Raw genomic sequence first — 21,431 nt, forward strand, 5'->3', positions numbered from 1 at the left:
AAGTTTTGTCTGCCTTTACTGGATGTCTGTCTGGTTGCTCTTCCTATGTCACATCTTATTTGTCATTCAAAATCTCCGCAACTCTGCTGTGCAGAAATAAGGGTTAGCAGAAAGGAGGAAAATTCCATGGTGTCAAGACCAGGTCTCCTCCTTTATCTATGAAGGTGGGTTTGGAAAAATCTGACAGGATCAGACAGGAGCAAAGCTCCCTTCCCTACAAACCAACCAAGGAGCCGATTAAAGCACACCCTGCATGTAACACCCACCCCCCATTTACACCACGTTCAGGGTCTCTTCAAAAGATGAAGCTATGTAAGAAGAGGGACTTCCATGCAGAGTCTGGGGCAGGCAGGAATGTGCACCCATGTGAGAGAAAAAAAGAGAAGGAAATCTTGGGAGCCTGTGCCCGAGAAAGCGAGCTGATACAAACCTGGTCCCTGCAAAAACACTTGCAGCTCCGAGCCAAGAAGCTGTCTTGGGGCTTCACTCCTACTGTGTTCAGAGAATCAGGACTTTCTGTGAGTGCTTTGCACATCAAAGGAATAACTCTCTCAGTACCTCCATGTGATGCAGACACCCACCATGAGGTTTGGCCCACTGTTCAATGCTACTCAGGGTTTGTTTATACTAAATCCGTGACGATGTCCTGTGTAAATGCTTCATTCCACATATTTGCCCAGTTTCATTGTCCAGAAGAAAAGGCATACAGCTTTCTTGCTTCCAGTGGAGTCAAAGAATTTTCTTTGCCCAACAAACAAACTAGAAAATTAATGACTTTTTAAGTTTAGCAGCCTTCAAACTCAATTCTCGAACACAGATCCAAACCATTAACCTCAGGAGATTTAAGCCCTATGAAAAGTTCACAGAAGTTCATGAACAGGGAGTATTAAACACCTCCATTCAATTGTGATCTAACAGAAACTGGCACTGCAAGCTTTATTAAATAACAGTTGCTTTCTTTTTCTCAGGATTCCCATGAGATATTTCTTTCCTCCTACCCAAAGGATTTTATAATCTGCGGGATACTGGAAAGCACCAGAATGGAATTAAAAAGACCATTCTCGTTATTTCAACCTGTTCTTTCTATCAGATTTAAAAATTTAACTATCCCAAGTGAAGTCCATATGCTCCCACGTACATAGGAATGCTCTTGTGGCAATGGGAGGGTAATGAGGAGAAGCTTTGAGCAGCTCAGCACGATGGCAGGTTCCTGCATGCCTCAGCTGAAATGCAGTATTGCAGAATCAATGCAGAGACTCACCAGTGGCTGTGTTAGGTTTTTCCCCATATGAGTTGAGCTTTGCTGGCGTTAGCATCAAAGGAAGCATGAGCATAGCCTGACTGGGTGGCATCTCCTCCTCCTTGGGCTTAGGAGAACCAAAGACCTGAATGTTGCTCAATCAGTCCAAGGACATTTGCACACAAAACCAAGGTTATTCACTCCGGTCAACAGATATTTTTTTGGTCAAGATACGTACAAGAAAAGTGCCATGAAATGTTCTAAGTACACACTAAACATTAGCACAGACCACACAAAAAAAAATCACCAACAAAGAACGGAACCGATGCATCTGCAGGCGAGATGTGTATCTAGAGGAGCATCTTGGACAGAAACCAACTGACAAAACCCATATTGAGTTATGCTGTATAAAAGTGGGATTAGCATAAACTTGTGAATATTTAAATGAGAAGGCAATGCAGTGCTATAGATTGGAAGAAAAGATATCTGTCTGGAAACAGAAAAACTTCACAAAGACAGAAGGCTGACCACAGAACCCTCCCCAGAAAGAGCTGCTAATACCTCAAAATACTTGAGCATGTAGGGTCATAGTCTGTGAACCAATATTAATTCCTTGGGCTTTTTCTCCCTCTCTTAATTATAAGTTTCTGGATTCTTGGCTCTTGCCCATCTCCCACTGACTTACAAGTACTCAGAAATGCCAAGAAGCTCAGGGTGATCATGCTCCTGAGATGGATACTGGGAACTGTGCACTGTCTGTCCGTGGTCAAACTTTTCTTTCTTGGTAATGCAAAAGCCACATAAAAGGTGGTGTCCAAAAACATTCAAACACATGGCTGGGAGTTACTTTTAAGAATCAAAAATTAATTTGGGGGAACCCAGATGAGATCCACTGGTGCACATGTAACCCTCCACCCTTTGGATTCTACACAATTCACATTTCTGACCATCCCTGTAAATGGAGTGTGGCTGTAATAAGAGTCAGAAGACAAACCTTGAGCCTTGCCATCACAGCTGTGCACGTCTCATCCCTTCCCTGTGCTGGTGCCCGCTGGGGAATGTCACGCTCAGGTGTGCCAGGTGTCCCAGAGCGGCATCTGGGACCTGGGAGGAAAGAACACCGTGAGCACACGGGGTGCCACAAATCCTGAGAGTACCGAGCGACACAGTGGGCATCGACTGTGCGTCTGGACTCTGAGAGAGGGCGTGTGCTAATTTCTACCAGAGCTGTAAGTCACACTGACACGAGACATACATAACGTAGGTGACCACTCCTTCAGGACAGCCATTGGAGATATTTGTAAGCATTGATGGGATCCCCTCTCAGTCTTCTCAGACTAACCAGGCCCAGCTCCCGCAGCGTCCCCCCATAACCGAGATGCTCCAGACCCCTCATGACCCTCCCGTCCAGCGGAGCATCCCGAGCGCTCCAGCCGGTCGCGGCGGCGGCTCCGCGGCGGGGCCGGGGCGGGGCGGCCGGGCAGGGCCGGGCGGCTCCACCGCCCCCCGCATCACATGAGGCAACTTCGGGCCAATGGCGCCGCGCCGGGGCCGGGGCCCCGCTCGCTCCCGCGGACGCTCATTCAAAACGCGGCCGGGCTCGGGTGCCCGCAGCCCCTCACGGCGCCCGGGGCTCGGCGGGGCGGGCGCTGCCGGCCGCGATGCCCGGCGGGGCCGCGGGCTGAGGCGGCCGCCCGCCCGCCGCCATGCCGGTGAAGAACCGGTACAACCTGGTGGACGATGGCTGCGACTCCCGCGTCCCGCTGCACAACGAGGAGGCCTTTCAGCACGGCATCCACTTCCAGGCCAAGGTGAGCCCCGGGCGCGCTCCCCTCCGCAGCCCCCGGGCCGGGGGGCTCAGCGGGCCCCGCCTGCCCCAGCCCCGCGGGCCCCGCGCTCGGGGCCCTGGCAGCGGAGCCCCGGCAGGTTCCCCCGCTTTGGCTGCTGCACACAGGGGGCTGCGGCTCTCTGCGGCTCGGGGTCCCCGCGGGCTGGGCTCCGGAGCTGGCCCCGAGGGCCGAGGCCGGGCTCGCCGTGCCCCCCCCCAGCCCTGCCACGGTTATTCTTCAGCTCTGGAAGTGGCCCTGGGCCACGCTGAGGGAGTCTAAAGAAAGCAGCAATCAGTTATGAAAGCCTTACATTTAATTAGCGCAATCAAACAGGTTCTTGCTCTTTTCCTAGTGTTTTTGCAGCTGTGTAATCCTCAGACGCTGCCTTGCGTGCTGCATTTGGGAGCTGCTCTGGAATGACCCCTCTTGACAGCGCCGTGGATGCTGTCCCAGGTGCTCATCCCTGTCTGATCCAGTGCCTGTCCCGTCCTGCACGGCGGGGTGACAGCTCCCTATTCCCCTGGAAACAAGCAGACTGCTATGTGCTGCTCAAATAATAGTGCCTTACTCCAGCTGACCCCTTCGCTGCATGAAAAGCTGGACAAAGGTCTGCAGCCTTCAGGCATCAGAAAGAAATACTGATATTGTCAGAAATTCCGTATCGATCGTGAAGAACAGCCTGGCAGCACAGCAGCACTCTCAGAAAGTGACTCCATTGGAATTGGCATTCTGTAGACAGCATGGGGAATGGGTTTATAATTCAGCTGACAAGAAGAATTGCATTTTGCTGGAGCAACTCACAGGCTCCCTTCCCCTCTTTGCAGGTGGCCTAACACAGATTAGAAATGGAATTCACGCCTGCTGTCTCCTGAGCTGGAAAGAAGGGGCATATACATTCCAATAAAGCTTTGAAATACGGATTTTGTGCCTCCTGGTTTTCCTGCTGAAAGAGCTGTAAGATTTAAGCAGGATACAGGATGAATCTGAATAGACAGTTAATCATGTATTTTAAAAAATTTATCTTCCTTAGGGAAGAAAACATTTAATCTGTGATTTCCCTATTTAAATTAGCATTTGCTGTGCTGCAGACTGTGCTGAGGAGAAAAAAAAATGCTTAATTTGATTTTTAAAAGCTGGGTAGCAACTGTACCTTTAACTGAGTGAAACTGGCTTTTCAGATTGACAGCTCCAGGCATCCAGAGCTGGCGAGTGGATAACACCCTGTTGGGATGTGTGGGTCTGGGATGGGGTTTGCATTACCTTGGTTACATGCTTGCTCAGTTCTGCTTTACAGTCTGTCTCTTCCAATTATGCTGCTCATTGTGGGCACATCAGTCAGCTGCGACGCTGACAATGACAAGGCTGCAGCTGGCTGCAGGTGTCTCACACCAGGCAATCTTACTGACCACACTGCCTCTCTAATCTCCACATTCCAAGCTGCCTTCCTCCCCCTATAATCTTCAGGAGGTCAGTACTGGGAGCTGCTTGTTTGGGCAGAGCTTTGTGTGCTGTTTCATGAGTTTCATGTGGCAGGACAGGTACCCAAAACTCTGCAGCCAGACCAGAGCAGGGAGTTTGAAAGAATCTCCTCTAGCTCAGCAGTCCCAGCTGTCCTCTTGCCCCAATTAATTTGTCATTAGGAGCATGGCCTGTTCCCCACTGCAGCTCTGCTGCTGGCAGACAAAAGGCCAGCCAGCTGCAAGGAGCTCATCTGGATTAGCAGTGACTGTCCTGACAGGCAGAGAGGCAGGGAAGGAGATCTGCACACCAAAGAGGCCACAGATCCCAGCAGTACAGCTCTGCCCTCCCCACCAGCCCAGAGGGAAGCCCTGGCTCTGCTGCTCCCCTCCCTGCTGCCCTCAAGCTCTCGTGCTCTGAGCTTGGTTCTCCTGTGGTTTACCAAAGGCTATAGATGAACTTAACTGCTCTTAAAAATGCCATTTTGCAAAGGCATTAACAGAAGCAGCAGCAAAGCCAGATGACCTTTCAGATTGCTTGTGGTGTTTATTTCAAAGCAGGAGAAAGAGCACTAAAGACTAAGCCAGGAGAGCTCATCTCTGAAAGCCCTTTTAAGCAGACATTTTACAAGATAAAACCCATTGCAACCTGCAAGTAGTACAGTGGAGAAATAAATCCAGAACTGTGTCAGTAACAGCAATACCTATGGGGCTGTTCTGGGGAATTATTTTGTCTCTGTTCATATATATAATATCACCCTGAATGTTTGCAGGGGCCTCCTGATTAGCTGCTCGTTTTCCTCTCCACGAGGGAACAACTTCCAAAAAACCAACAGTTTGTAACCACACACTAAAACCCAGACACAGTTCATGAACCAAATGCTCCTGGGAGAGTCACTAAACTCTGTGAACCACCCTGAGTCCCCACACTAACAGCAGAGATGGGCTGTGTTACCCTGAGGGAGCTGATGGACCCCACTGGCCCCAGCAGCACCAAGTCCAGCAGCTGCCCTCAGCTGCCAGGGCCACTCCCAGCACATGCTGTCATCATCCTCTCCCTCAGTGACACTCTCCCTGTCCTCCCTGGGCGTGCAGGTCTTCCCTCAGAGCTGAGCCACAGCACTTGACAGCATCAGCAGCCTTTGCTCCCCACGCAGTGTGACTGCCCAGGACACCACACGTTTCCTCATTCCCAGGGCTGAGCTGGCAGCTCTGTGCCTCCTCCCCTTGGCACTCCTGTGCAGCCGTGGTGCCACGTGTGCTGTCACCAGTGCCACCAGGCAGCGGCTGCTGCCTCCTGCCAAAGTGGGAACAAGCAGGTTCTGCTTTGGCACACCAGGGGAGAGAACAGGCAGCGCAGGAGGGAGAAATCCAGCAGCAGGAAGCTGCCCGTGGGTGTTCCATGATAACCTGTGGAGCATGGACGGTGCTGCCATTCCTTTCAGGCAGCCAGCTCGAGGAGCTGTAGCTGTGGTGCAGGGCTAGAGGTGGAGGGGATGGGCACCTGCCATGTGCCATGTCTCAGACCCCAGACCCTGCTAGGACTGCACAGACACTGGAATGCAGACACTCAACCCCAAGCACTTTGGTTAGAGCTGCAGCTCCCCTAAGCAGGGTTGTAGGACACAGATTTGGGTGGGTTTACCAGGATTCTGCTGACAGCTGAGCTGGTCCAGCCAAGCAGGGACAGCAGTGCCAAGAGGTAGCATGGTCCAGACTGAAAACTTAAGCTACAATCACAGGGCTTTTCCAGGAAAGGTGTTTCCTGGAAGCTTTACAGCTCTTAGGTGCTTTCAGTCTTGAACAGGTGTAGTAAGGAGGAACAAAGCAGTCCCATTTTCAGACACATGGGATCATGACTCAATTAGCAGCAGACACTGCCCTGCAGAGCACATCCAGAACCCAAATGAGGTCAAAGCTTCACACCCAACCTCAGAAATCCCCAACTTGATAACATTATCTGCAGCAGATAATGCTGTCCTGTCCTGGGTCAAAGGAGTCCGAGGGACTAAATACCTGAGAAACGCTGTCTGTTTTGAAGAAGCCCACACATGAACTGGTGCATTACTGCACAGCCACCTCGTGTTGTGTCTTTCAGTACATCGGGAGCTTGGATGTGCCCAGGCCCAACAGCCGCGTGGAGATCGTGGCAGCCATGAGGAGGATCCGGGTAAGTTCAGAAGGGCTGAGCCCCACGCAGTTAAAGCTTACATTCCCTGGAGCAACTTGGTTGCAATCTACTGTTCCACATTCCCTCCAGCTCTTCCTATCTGAAGCTCAAATCTCAGCCCAATCAGGTTTGCAGCGAGCTTCTCCAGAAATTCCCAAGGCATTTAGCATAGGCCCATCCTGTGCTCTGTGCAGAGATCTGTTATCAACACTCAAATGTTACCCCCTCTCCTGTGCTGAGCAGTCATGGGGCTTCTTCTTGAACCTAAGAGATTTATTTAGCCTGTTTGGAATTTTGTGTGCGTGAAGAATAAGCTGGGCACAATGTGCTTCCCAAAAGCACTTGAGTTCCTTGACAGTTCCAAATATATTGTGTTATATATTGAAATATTAGTGCCCTGACAGGTGTGATTGATGTAAATCCCATCTGACTAGACTTTGTGGATTCTGCTGCTCCTAGAATAATTTGCTGCTTTCCCCATGCTCCAGTACAGTTTTACAGTTCCTGTTTCTCATCACCAAGGCTGCTCTCTTCCTGCTCTGCCCCTTCATTCTGCAGAGCAGCCTGTGAATGGTCCCCAGATTTAGCTGTGATTAGCAGGGTTGGGTGGCTTACATCTGCTTCGTGTATAACCAGTTCAAGTGCATCTCCCCCAAAAGGCAGTGCAGCTGTTGTGTCTGGCTGAAGTTTTGCAGGGGTCTTAATTCTGAGGCTGTTCATGTGTCTCACATCAGCTGAAGCAAGTTTGAGAATCTTCCATTTAAAGCTTTGAAGGGATTATCCTATTTCCCCCCCTTCCCCCACAGTGTTTAACCATCTAATTTTCCTTTAGAATAGTGTTTTTTAAACTTAGCCTGTAACTGGCTGGGGAGCTGATGTATTCATCTCCAGCCAGGCTTAGAAATGACATTCCCCTCCCTTTGCCTGCTCAGACTATTAGCACAGCTCTTGCTCAGAACACAGTTCAGCAGCAGTCTAAATTGCCTGGTTATTTATGGATCAGGTGAGTATCTGTAGGAAATAAAAGCAATAGGTGAGGACTACAAGGGCAGTTTAGGTGCTGGCATAATTATTGGCAATTTTTCATCTCAATCAATATTTATCATCAGATTTGACATTGCACTTCTGCTGATCTACGACACCCTTGTAAGAAAAGGCAATCAGTATTTTAACATCACTTAAAGTGTCACATTCTGTTTTCACACCTGCTATTGCCACAGTGGTACCTAGCTCAGAGCCTTGGCAGTGCAACAGCATGCTTGAGTACCACAAGAAACATGTAAAAAAACCATTCTGCATTCCTGGGTGCTGTCACTTAATCTTGTCACACAGGATTTTTAAAGTAGGCATCCAGTAATCTATACTGAGTTTTTAATCTTGGAAGCCCATTCCAAAAAGGGAGGGCTTCCCTTTTCATGTGCACATTGTACAGCAGGATCTTATTCAGACACTTCCTGGCTGCTGAGCGGAAGATGCTCCTCTATTGAAGATAGTTAATTGGCACTGATCCTTAATTAGAGCATAAAGAATGAACTGGGAGGTCTTTGAAGAGAATTCTGGTGCACAGAGTACCCAACCTAGGAACTGAGGGAAGATGGGGGTTATTTATGTAGCATTCATTTGCATGCAGAGACCTTGTCTGCACTAGAGTTTTTTCCCATGGACTCTCAGCAGCACCAGTTACAACTGGGAGGAAACAGTGGAAGAAGCTCTTGGGGGAAATGAGTATTTTGTTCCTGTGTTATTGTGAGTGGCAGTGCCTGTTTGCAGTGCAAGAGTGAGTAAGGTCCCACAGCCCTGCCAAGTGTTGGCAGGGCATGTCGTGGTGAAGCTTTCATCCTTTGTGCACTCCAGTGTTCCTCTGGAATTCTCCACTGGAGCAGAAGAGAAAAGTGGTGCAGTACAATCCCCAGCAGAGCATTCCCTGTGCTCCCTGTGTCATGGGAGGAGTGGGAGCCATCCTGGTGCTGATGGAGCCAGCCCATGGCTCAGAGGGCTCTTCCTCACCGCTGGTGCTGCTCCAGCGCGAGCAGGGAGGAGGATGAGGAGTCACAGCTCTCTTTTCCAGGCTGTGTCAGAGCTGCTTACTCTGGTTACTCATCAGTAAATTGATACAAGCCAAAACTGCCTTGGGGGAAAAGCCTCCAGCTGCCGAGGACTCCAGATGTCCTGGGAGGGTCCTGAGGAGAGCAGCAGCACCAGGTGACAACTCTGCTCCTTGGCACATTCTGTGTTTTGTACTGGGCTCTTTTGCCAGTGAATTACACCAGGGATTCTGGATCAGTGGGATTGTCCATGTGTAAGCAGAGCAGTGTGCCTGCAGACTTCAGGACATTTACTCCCAGAGAGCCTCAAATAACAAGTTTAACATCAGCCTGCTGAAACTGTGACCTGCTCTTCAGCAGGCATTTGAGGTGCAGTCTCTTAGTAAAGCTTAAATCCATATTCTGGGCTGAATGGATGCTTGTAGAATTGCTAGCAATACTCCATTAGTCACACTTTAGATCCCATTTCATAACAGACTGGAAAGCCTTGTCTCATCATGTTCTATGCTTCCACTGGAGAGAATGCAAATGCAGTAGGTAGAACAGGGAAGCTGCTGTTCTTAGCTTTCCATTATGCAGAGCTAGACAACTTTAAGTTTGCTAATCCTCACAGTGGATTATTAGCTGCCTACAGCTGCCATGTTGTTATTATATGATCAGAGTTCAAGTTAATCCCTCTACCTCTTGCCCTGGCAGGGGAGGTGATGAAATGAGTTTGCAGCTTGGATAAATACACTGTACCCTGACAGGCACAGCGAGAGCCTGCTTAGGAGAGTCCCAATTCATCTCACAGCTCCAAGCACCCCCGGGCAGGTGTTCCCCCACCTCCCAGGGAGCAGCATCTGCTGCCTGCAGCTGCCTGAGGCCATCCAGGTCTGGGTGTCTGGCAGCTCCTGTGCTCTGGCAGCGTTCTGGTGGAGCTGGCTTCTGCTGGAGTGGATCCCTCTGCGGGTATTGGAGCCTTCTCAGCACTCCAGGGAGTTTATGTACAAATCAAGATCTTTCCTGCTCACAATTCAAGCGGTAGCTAATGTGAAGATGGGTTTTGTAAAACACAAAACACTTCCTTGAAGTGGCTGAGGTTGCTTGGAAAATTTTAGCCAGGGAATGGATGGCTTCAAGTGCGGGGTTAGCATCACCACACATCCTGCATGCATTCCCCAGAGCCAGCACTGACCAGAGGAGAAGGTGAGCTGTTCCCTTCCCAGAGCACCTCCAGCCTCAGTCCAGCACTTCACAGCCAGCTGAGCAGGCCTAGTGCTGCTATTTTGAGTGGTGAGCTGTACAAGGACACAGTAGGAGTAAGTGACAGAGCCTGTCATCCCCACAGACAGCCTGCTGCCAGCAATTCCCCAAGACACTCCATTTATCTGCCTTCAAGGCACAGAATCAATTTCCCTGGAATCTGCACTTAAGAATCTCTGAAGCCTGCAAATTTCATTCTGTTTGGAAGGTTCAGCTTGGACCTGTGCAGGTATTGACACTCAGAAAGGAGCCAGATGTTGGATTATTTAATCATTCTGTAAGGGAACAGCCAACTGGTGCTGTGCCCATCCAAACACCAGGATGAGCAAACAGGAGGCAGGCATCCAGACTAATGTGTCTTCTGTTACCTCCACATTTGTTGGCTTTAATTTAATTGAGAAGCCTTTTTCCCCAGAGGCCAGTGTGCCAGAGAAACAGAAGCATTTATAAATCTCAGTGCAGGATACATGAGAAATGCCTGAGCTCTCCTTGGAATGAAAGCTGGGTTCTCACTTCAGCCTCCCTCTTTATCCTGATCATTCTTGCTGCATCCATCTTTGAGCAGAGCCTCAGCACTTTGCAGTTTCTCCACACAGTATTTGAGTGAGGAGGTGCAATCCAGCCACGCTGTAAGTCAGACTGCCAAGTATCAACTGGTGGTGTTGAAGTGTGACATGACAGCAATTTAAATCAGGAGTAAGTTACAGTCCTACTGCACAAACTTGTGAAGCAGAGGCAGCAGGGACAGCTGCAGGGAACCTGCCTCTGCACTCCAGAGCTGGGCTGGCTCATCCAGCACCTTGCACTTAAAGCCCTGCCAGGCTGTAAATTCCAACAGTTCAGGAGCAGATATGGGTGGGATTTATCTGCTCTTCCTACAGAAGGAGAGGAACCAGGTGGGCAGATGGCAGAGGGCAGGAAGATTGCCTTCAGCCCTCTCAATTTAATTTATTACTGTGTGACAGGTTTCAGAGGTAGAGATGTTTCATGGGCTTGTCCATGAGATTGTTCTAGAATACAGTTCCCTCAGTTTTCCCAGGCAGGCAGAAGTTCACCTGGAAGACTGCTGCATGGATTCCTCTGACATATTCTGCCTATAAGCCCTTCCTGGGTTATTGTGTTCAGAGCTATATTTTCCTGCCAGCTTCATGTTAATCTGAGCTGGAGTTGTGATTACAACTAAATAAAGAGAGAAGCTGAACTCCCAGCTGGGTTTCTTGGTTAGTCTCTGCAGCCTCTCCCTCTGTAATGAAGATATTTGGTCAGCTGTAGCTGAGGCACAGACTCAAACATGGAAGTGCAAACTGCTGGAGCACTTGCCCTGGGGTACAGAGCTCTGTAGCTGCACGCCAGGAGCTGTTGTTGTTGGATGGGAGTTTGTTCTGCTGCAGTTCCTGGAGGGTTTTCCCTTTCAGCCTCTTTGGAAGAGCATCCAGAGCTCAGCTAATGATAGCCCTGGGCTGTGACAGACAACAAACCTAGTATCTTAAAATATTTCAGCAGCTCCAGACTGCTGGGGTGGACCTTTCTTTAGTTCTTAGAACACCATGCACCTTCCTTTCATTTACAGGAGGGTGCAGGAGAAACACTGACAGTTCTGACAAGGTTAGAGTGTGAAACACAAGCATCTCTTCCTCCTTCTCCCCAACACTAAGAAGACATTGTGTTCACCCCAGAGTATGCTCCAAGAGAGCATCATTTTCTAGGATACCTTCCCTGCATCTCTGGAGAGCCATGCAAGGGTTGTTTACCCTGCTAAGTGCTAGACACAGCCTATGGCCTCCAGGAGGGAGCTGTGGCAGCCAAACCAATATACACAAGCATGTACAAACTTGCTCTGGCACCTTCTGCAGAATGTCTGGTGTCAGTTCTGACTCTTCTCCAAAGCAGAGGTCTAAGAAAGGCTCTGCAGCTTTACACAGGCAGTACATGATCAGCCCACAGGGCTGCTCAGCTCCAGGCCCCAGAAACACCAGTTACTCCCAGGGTCCCATCCATGAGAACAGGCATCTGAACCAGTTTAAGGTTCCTACCACACAAGATTAAGCTAATTGGGTTTACCTTTCCAGGCCCTGACAAAATACTGCAAGTGTTTTCAGGATAGTAATTAAATGTTAATTGCAGCTAAGTTTAGCCCTAATGCCTCATTAGTTTGTTTTCCTGTTTGTTGCATCTATAGCAGAGTTTCCTGCACAGGGATGGGGATCAGGCTGGGCTTCCCAGGAGGCAGGAGTCCCACCATGTGCTCTGAGGGTCTCTGAGCCTTGCCAGAAAGCTCTTCCCTGCTCCTGCCCAGGGCAGGCAGCACTGAGACCACCACATTCACTGCACAGCTCTGCTGCAAAGCATCCTGCTGCTCCATGCTGCAGATGGCCCCCAGGTTTGGTTCCCACAGTCTGTTCCCTGGTCTTTAGGAAGATAAAGAATGACAGGGATGCCACCTTACCTTAAGGGATGACAGACACATTGTGGGCCTTACCTGCATGCAGCACAGGATGCTGAAGGAGCTGAGCCCTCTGGCAGAATGTCTGGCAAGAATCCATTTCTCCAGGCAGAACAAGTGGCTTCAGTGTGAGACTGCAGGAGCTGCAACCTCCCAGGCACTGCTCCTCACCCTGCTCCCATCCTGCCACCGAGTTCTGCAGCCTCTCCCCTTCCCAGTCTGCCCTGCAGCACCAGTTAGCCAAAACACCAGGTGGGACAAGATCTCCCTGAGATCCCTGCCATGAAGGCCCCAGGAAGGGTGGGCCATGCAGGTGCAGCTCCTCAGGCCTCTCTCCATGTGTTCTCTGGTCACCTTGAGACCATGCACAAGCTGCTTTCCTAGCCTTACAAAAGACTAATTAAAATGTGGAAGCTGGCTTTCTAGAAAAATTGAGTCTGCTTTGTTTCAGACAAACCCAAGCTTGTTTTACCCATTTTCTGCTGTCTGTATTATCTTAAAACAAAGGGAAGAAGCTCTTAATGAGCTGTTTCTGCAGTGGCATCATGCACAGTGTTTCTAGGCAGCATTGTGTGATGTGGTGGGGAACTGACTGTGCTCCGTGTGTCTTGAGTGGGAGGAGAGGAAAAAACACCTCTGAGATTTCAAGATTCCACAAGAATCCAACCTTCTGCTCACTGCTTGGGGTGTCTCACCGTACAATGGAGCTGCCCCACTGACTTAGAAGCTCCTGCAGATTTCCACCCTGCTCATCTCCAACCCTAAATCACCTCTGGACTTCCTGCCACAGAATAATTAGTTACCTTCTGTCACTTAACCTCTGAGCTGAAACGAGTGGGGACTGGTCAAGCTGTGAGCACAGGTCACTGTGCCAGAAGGCAGCTGAGGGCATTTTTGGTGGCCACATTTCATGACCCAGTTTTTGAGGAGTGGCCGGTGACTGAGGTGCTTCGGTTCCTCCGCCCTGTTCAGAGTGCACAGGGTTGGTAACAGATGGGTGGAGGGATCAGTCAGTGAAATGTGTCATCTCCAGGCAACAGTGACCTTTTTGCCTTCCTCAGAGCCCTCAAACATCCGTGGCTTCTCCAGTGAGGGGGTGGAACCAGTCAGGCACATTAATTCTGTTTTGCATAAGAGTCATGGTGGATTGGAGTTTAGTTGAAGGCTAATAAAAGCAGCATTTAAATGGATAAAAGCTAAATTAAAATGTTAGTGCTAAATAGAACAAGACAGAGTTTTTTGTCTGATGCTGAATCTTGGCAATGAAGCAGGTACCTTTTAATTGTAAAATAAAGTGGCTTTAACAGTATTATCATTATATTACTGAAGCATTTAATTTCACTAGCTAAAATATCACCATATGAGATCTCTGCAAAGCTTTTATCTAGTTTGAAATAAAAAGACTTTTTCACCAATTTTGTTACTGCTTGTAGAGTATTACAGAGATGAAATATAATGGCTTTCAAATTACATTCTGGTGAAGAACACTCAGCCACGACTCAAAGCTGCTTCTTTGTTGGTGCCTGAAAAAAATGTAATTGAGAAGGTAACCAGAGTGTGGAGAGCACATTGGATTGGCTTGGTAACAAGGAGCTGCCTAAATGTGAGTGACAGCTGCAGGGGCACAGGGCTGGGGCTGCCCCTGGGGAGGAGCAGAGACCCTCCCTGTACAGCCAGTGCCAGTGCAGGGGTGGATTTCCACCGGAGCAGGGTGATGGGTTATTCTGTTTGGTTCCTTTGTTTCAGGAACAAAACAGAATAACCCATGAAGATGCAAACGCTTAAATCTGTCCCATGAGTCTCTCTCTGTGCAGAGAAAAATCTGAAAAAAAGTCATCCTGTGGCTACAGTGTAATCCTCATGCTCTGGCTGAGCCTCTCTGGTTCTCAGGTTGAGTCTGTGCAGGACACAGGAGGAGGCAGCCAGGGCACAGCAGTGGGTGCTCCTGTAGGTGTTGTCTTGATTTTGTCACATGCAAGGGCCCTTTGTACTCCACTGATCAGTGTTCTGAGGAGAGGGACCCTGAGGGGCTGTGAGCACAAAGCCAAATCCAGCCCAGTAAAATATAAGATTTGCTAACAGTAGCTTGATTCTGTGCTTGCTTTCTTCAATCTGTTTTTGCTCTGTACTAAATGAGGCCTGAAGGCAGACAGAATCCATAGTACTTTGACAAGCTACTTTGTGTTTTGACCAAATAACAGTGTGATAAATCTAAAGCATAAAAGTCTTGAATGGCTCCCTGGTAGGAAGGATGCTTTGATGAGGGAGCAGGGATTTTTTAAAGGCATTATGGAATGGTTTTCTTTCTTTCCTGCAGCAGTGATTAGACATTATTTAAATGTCTTTTCCCTGGACCAGATGGGTTATTTGGACTAATTGGCAGCTGCCTGACAGCTTTCAGGACACCTGAGTCACTTCCCACTTCCTCCATCCTTCTGTCACTGCTGCTGCAGAGATCCTGCCTGGGTAGTTCTGCTGGAGGGCAGGATGTGGCCCTGTGCGCTGAAGGAGCATCCCAGGCCAGGGCCCCAAATCACCCTGTTCCCTGCACAGCCAGGTCCAGTGGACTCCCTGGAATTCCCACCTGGAATCCACCTCTGAGCTCCGGGCTTTTTTTCCTAAAAATCAGATTATTTCTGCCAGATGAAGAAGAGCAGAGGGACATGTTCAGGCCAGGTGCAGTGTGGTGGAGGATGAGGCAGTCACAGCTGCCTCAGGAGGGTGTAAGGCACACGGGTGCTCTTCGGGCTCAAATGCCACCTGTTGAGTGTCCTTTACCTGCTGCAGAGCCACACGTGGCTCATGGAGCACTCAAGGGTCAGTGATCCCACAGCCCCATGGACCTGCTCAGTCCTGCTGCAGCCTGTGCTCCTGCTGTTAATGATTACAGGGCACAAACTTCCATCCCAGGCACGTTTCCTATTTTCATGTTGTTGCCCCCCAGGGCAGTGCTGGTCTCGCTTCCTTGAGTCCCAGCTGGTGGCAGGAGCTGTGAGCTGGGGCAGGGGGCTCTGTCTGGGGTTAATCTCTGACCTGTGTGTGGGCAGTGCAGGATGCATTGATGTCCACAGCTTCACACCTCCTGCTGACACCACTGCAAGCCCAGGGACGCTGGGAACAGCGCTGGGGGGAGAGAGGAGCCTGTGATGTTCTGGTACAGCTGGTGACAATAAATACTGAGAGCATAAAACCCTCTTTTTCCATAATTTCCATATCTAAACCCAGGCTTTTCTCTCATCGTGATTCACTAATCTCAGTAGCTCCCCTGAGGCTAATAGAGTCCTTGAACTGCTTAATATTCTGGAGTTTTGGAAATGACACAATTAGACTTGAATTTTCTGTCTCTTACACTAGCAGTCTTGTTTCCAAATTCGAGTGAAGTTTCATGGACAATTTGAGGAGAACACAGAGACTTCCCTTTAAATTTAGGAACTCAGTAATTTCTAAGCAAGGCCCACTTGGAGAGAAGCAGTGTGGGAGCTGTGCTGTGCCTGGCTCTGCTCAGGGCTGCACATCTGGGTAATTCTCATCCTTTCAGTGCAGTGCCTGGAGGTCAGCTATAAGTCATTGGGTTTTCTGTAAGAAATGTTTGCTCAAGTGGAACTGCTGGAGATCGATAGTATTAACAGCTACAGAGAAAAAGTCTCCTTGCCTGGCAATAAAGCAGATTATTTCTGTCCCTGGGTGTCTCAAACCAGTACATAGCAAGGCTGTTCATGGGGGTTGCTGGCACTGAGGTGTGGAAAGGTTCAGCTGCACCCAGGGCTTGAGCTAACAAAGAGCTCTTAGCCCTGCAGGAGAACAAAGATGGATTGCACCTAGCCAAGGAGTCGTGAAGCCTGGTCTGCACACAGCAGCACACTCAGCATCCCCCATTGTCATTCTGGTCTAGTTTGTAATCAAGTGCTGGTTCTGAATGCAAATGGAGATCAAGTCCTCGTTCTAGCTTGGATTCTGCTTGCTCAAAGATAAAGGTGCCAAGTCCAGCTTCCTGACTCTGCTGTGGATATGCAAAAGAAATGCTAATTTCCCTGGTAGGAGAAATGGCAAAACACAGAGCTGGAGGACAGCACCCAAGATGCATATGGGGTGTGATAGCAAGTCTGGGAGCCAGGAGATGTTCCCTCCCTGCAGCATTTACACAGAGCAGGTGTTAGTCATGCAGATGTAGCTTCTCCAGATTCTCAACAGCAAACTAGATTGCTCCTTCTCCTTTGGATAGGTATCCACCTTGGGAGGACATGCTGAGCTCCCTGAAGTCACCAAGGCTTCCAGGAGGAGGCTGCAGAGCAGCACAGTGCTGGAAATGGAGAACCCCAGCAGGTCACACCTGGCCCTGGTGGGAGCCAGGGCTGGGTTGGTTTGGTTATCAGGCTGAACACGTGGGCACTTCTCTGCCTCTTCCTCTGAACCTGCTGTGCCTGCCCCAGGTCCCAGGAGCACTGACATTCCCTCTCCATCCCTGCACTCAGACCCTAACCCTAACCCAGCCTGCTCTGGCTGCCTTTCCCCCTGGATTGCCATCCCCCTTCCCTTGGACTAGCTGCACTAAAATAGCATCCTTACATAAACACAAAGCCTTGCATTATTTAGAGGCCTAAAATCCCAGTACCTGCCTTTGTCAGGGCCTGTACATGGCAGTGGGATTAGGTTTTCTCCCCATCTCTGTGCTGTGCCAGTGAGTCCCTGCCAGGACCCTCAATAAGCCCCTGCCCCACACTCTGCAGTGGCTGGCCCTGCCTGGCTCCCATGGCCACAAACTGCTCTGAACAATGCTCTGCTCTCCTCAAGAGCAGCATCACAAACACACCTCTGAAAAGCCACAGAAGAACAAAATTGGCTTTTTATTCTCTCCCCAAACAAACAACAAACACCACCTCACAGAGAAGCAGCCCTGCTAACCACCCCTGCCCCATCTCCCCCTCCTGCTTCTGAGGACACCACCTCCTCTTTTCCCTCTCTGCACAGCCTAGCCAAAGTACCAGGAAGTGAGCCAGGAGCATCTCCCCTGCTGTGGCCTGTCAGGCTCATGGAGAGGGTGGGTAGGGACTGAAAGTACAACAGGAATTTTGGAGCAGGCAGCAGAAATCCTCAGTTGCCTCCTGCTCCTGTCTGTACAAGCAGTGTCTGGTGGCCTGGCCCTGCCAGCGAGGTGCTGGGTAGCTGTCACTTGGCAGGGGCTGGCTGTAACCAGAACAACTGAATGAATTAAGTAGAAAATGAATATCCTTGCTTTGTAAGTGAGAAACAGACATAGAAAATACTCTGATACCTTCCCACAGCCATGTAGGGGGTCAGGGGATTTTTCATGGAGCTCTGAGCTTGCTGCAGAGTCCTGGCTCCTGCTCTTCAGAGCTTTGTTGTGTGAACCTTGATGGACAAGGCTGAAAGCAATCCAATCTCCTAACTTGCCTCTTGTCCTACATACCAGACTGGAGGGCAGCTAGGATATGAAACATGCACTAAACCAGGCCCTTCTCTGCAGGGTGACACAGATGTTTGTAGGGAAATATGGAATTACTTGAAGACATTGCAGTGTTTAATTGCAGTTTCACTTCTCAGGGTTATTTCAGGTGAATCTGACCTGCTTCTAATGGAATTAGCACTTTTTATCTGCAGTAACCTAGCAGCTTTTTCAGGTAGGGACATTTCATGCTCCTGTTGGGGTGGGGTCCCGAGACACTACTTCATTACTGCTGCTAATTAATCATCCAAGGCACTGCAGATGGAAAAGGTCATTTGTTTCCTCCTACAAAGTGAATAGAGGTAGGGAGGAAAATAAAACCCAGCTTCCCCATGAGCTGGGCTTGGCCTGCCCTGGCAAGACAAGAACTGAAGGGCCGTGTGTGGGAAAGCTCCCTATTAAACCTGGGGACAGCAGGGAGCTCCTGGAAGTGACAGACACACAATGGTGCTTTTGTCAGAGAGGCACCAAGGGCCAGATGATGTCACCTTGTGCTGGGCTGTGAGGCTGCTTGTGCCTCTCAGGATGGAGCTCAGCAGTACTGCACTATCTCTTCCACAGGGAGGAGGCCATGCAAAGGCTGCTTTTGTCCCACCTTTTCTTAAAAGCAAGTGAAGAAGCTTTGTTCTAGGACAGTCTGTGGTTTTTCAGAGGTGGAAAAGACTAATTAAAGAGCCACTGCTAGCCCTGGGCTCCCACAGCTCCCATCAGCTGCAGGAGCCCCACTCACCCCCGTGGGTGTAACTCTGCTTTCTCCTCCACATCCTCTTGATTGCAGCAGAGAAATGTCTGAACTTCAGCCACATCCTTTGCCGTGTCACCTTAGGGTGGAAAGATTGAGTTATCCTTAAGGCCTGTCTGAGACTTCAGCAGTCTGGGACCTCCCAAAGATGAGATCTGTTGAAAATAAGGAGAAGGGGGATAAAGAGGAAGGCCTGTATTACCATGTGCATCAGAATGCTCTGAAGCTGGATTGCTCAGGTGTCAAAGGAGACCTGGACAAAAGGCAGCTCTTTCTTCTTCTCCCCCTGATGTGATCAGCCTCCAGCTGCTGCAGCCAGGGCAGCATCCTCACTGCCCCTGCCCAGCTCAGCCAGGGATCCTGTGGGATGGACTGGACATTTCCTTGCTGCCCTTCCAGGGACTCCCAGAAACCCAGCAGGCCCATGACAGCTTGGGGAGCAGTCTGCAGCATCTACAGAGAGCTTGCTGGATGGTGGAAGGAGCTCATTTAAATGAGAAAAAAAGACTTCGAGTACATTGCCAGCATTCTCCTTGCCTATTGTACTCCCTTTTCGCTTTCTGCTTTCCAGTGAGCAGTTTTATGTTTCCAAGGATCATAAATTCTCATTTTTCCACTGGGCAGGAGGTGCCCTCCTGGTCTCCGCTGCTTCCTGCGTCGCTTTTGTGTCCGTGTTGCCCAGCTACTGCAGCACAGCCCCAGGCTATGCCCGGCCCATGGAGAGCTGCCGGCCCGGCAGCCCCGGGGCACGGGGCTCGCAGGACTCCCACAGGCTCCCGCTTCCCAAGGGACACACCGGGAAAGCGCTTTCCAGACACAGCCACAGGGAGGGCTGCGCTGACCGGGGCCGGCGGTGACCTCGGGACGGTGGGATGTGATGCTGAAGGGGGGATCAGAGGCTGGACAGCAAGCAGGGTGTGGGGATGGACACTGCTGGTTTGGCAGCTCCAGGGCTGAGCCCCGCTGGCTGGGAGAACTCTGGAGTTCTCCGGAGTATCAGCTCCAAGGGCAGCGCTCCGAGCATGGGTAGTTCAAACAGCAGCCGAGATAACACCCTGTCCTCACCCCGTGTAGGTCAGCTGGTTTGAAATTAATTACATTCCTGAGCTGGAAATACTTGAATTCATCATGGCTTTAAATCCTAAAATGGGACTCGTATAGTACCAGAAGCTGCACGGGGAAGGGAAGGGAAGGGAAGGGAAGGGAAGGGAAGGGAAGGGAAGGGGAGGATGCCCCCCCAGTGGGATGCAGCCGTGTGCGGCGGGAGCAGGGGCTGGGGTCCCTGCCCGGAGCCGGTCAGTCGGGGGGCAGAGCCGGGCTCATTCCCTCATTGCCATTCTCCCTGTGTCCGTCTGGAAGGCGAGCCTGGGGAGGGGGCTGGGACGGGCTATTGTTGGGGTTGTTTATGGACACATAGATCCTGCAGCCTGCCAGGCCGGGATGGGCCGGGGGGAGGCCAGGGCAGGACAGCAGGCTGAGGGCCGGCTGGAGGATTTACAGCCACAGGGAGAAGTCGCTGGTTTCCAAGCCTGTGGCATCTTCCTATGGGCATGCAAATAAGTCCATACCCAGTTGTGACTGGGGGCATTGACATACTCCAGCTTCAAAAACCTGCAGAGCTTCTGCTTTGATTTGCCTCAATACAACTTAAAACACCATTTGAACCATGGCCAGGAGCATGTTCTGGCCTTGCTGCTCCTTGTTAATGAAGAAGATGCATTTTTTGGAAGCAGAGACTGCCTCCAAGACCTGCAAACTCTCTATTTTATGACAGTTTTCATTTGCATAATGAAGGCCCTGATACCTTCAGTAATTAATCACATTAAGAATTGCTTCCTTGAATAACTGTATTCATGCAGGTTGTTCCTAGTGCTGGAAACTGCACATGATTTCCAATGTGCATTAGCCCAAGTTTCATCAGCAGATGGAAGCTGGTAACTGCATGTGTAATTTATATCTGCTTGGGTGGAATTATCCAATGAAATATGCATCACACAGTGCCATTAACATTTCTAGTCATACAGTCTTTAGCTCATGGGTAAGTTAATATTTCATGCCAGCAGCGTGTGGGACCGTAGGAAAGGCAAAGTCTTGAACACAGGGATTTAAGAGCAGAAGTGGAAAATATTCCAGGTCAAACACAGCAAATATAGAATTAATGACGCTGCTAAAATAAATGAAATTAATTACCCTTGTTTGACCTGCATTTTTTTAATAAAATGTCCCATCTTGTCTCCATATTTAAGAAAGCTTCCAGGCTGCTGTATTGCCACTTGTAGGGGCAACTCCAGATCCTTTAGCATCCAGAAAGCTTTTCCCCATAGGACAGCACAAACAACAGGATTGAATCGTGGAAGGCAGCAGAGAGCAATGTTGCTATGTGGGTTTGGATTTGTCAGTAACCTTGACAGATCTGGGGGGGAAAATCCCATCAATTCAACAGTAAGAAGAAAATCAGTGGCTAGTCTGTGCTGTGACAGCAGTGACAGGTCAGCCTGGAGCCTGGTGCTGGGAAGGAGGTTGGGTTATGCCTGAACATTTGCAGGAGAAAGTCAGCTGTCTCAGAGTGCTTTTCCCATGTGCTTTCCTGTCCTTATATAAATCAGTTCATTAAAATACTGATTCCTGCTTGATAGGAAGCAATTAAATGACTGAAGCTGTGTTCCATCTGCCTCTTCTGTGGAGAGATGCAGAGTCCAAGGTGAGCTGGTGCGATGTCAGCGTGGGGCTCTGCCCTCCTCTCGGGCACGGTGCTCTCACCCAGCTGATGCTCCTGCTTCCTCTGCTGGGACATGG

General features: G+C 49.9%; 1 protein-coding gene across 1 annotated transcript in view; it reads left to right on the top strand.

Moving 5' to 3' along the window:
- The first annotated feature begins 2,946 nt into the window (after positions 1–2,946).
- LOC121362475 (carboxyl-terminal PDZ ligand of neuronal nitric oxide synthase protein-like) overlaps positions 2,947–21,431 on the top strand; it is a 28,244-nt gene continuing 9,759 nt past the window's right edge. Inside the window, exons 1-2 of the mRNA XM_041484001.1 lie at positions 2,947–3,051; positions 6,625–6,696. Coding sequence (XP_041339935.1) covers positions 2,947–3,051; positions 6,625–6,696 — 177 coding nt within the window. The remainder of the gene's footprint in view (positions 3,052–6,624; positions 6,697–21,431) is intronic.

This window comes from Pyrgilauda ruficollis, unplaced genomic scaffold, assembly GCF_017590135.1.
Source record: "Pyrgilauda ruficollis isolate IOZ18807 unplaced genomic scaffold, ASM1759013v1 scaffold62, whole genome shotgun sequence".
Classification (NCBI taxonomy): domain Eukaryota; kingdom Metazoa; phylum Chordata; class Aves; order Passeriformes; family Passeridae; genus Pyrgilauda; species Pyrgilauda ruficollis.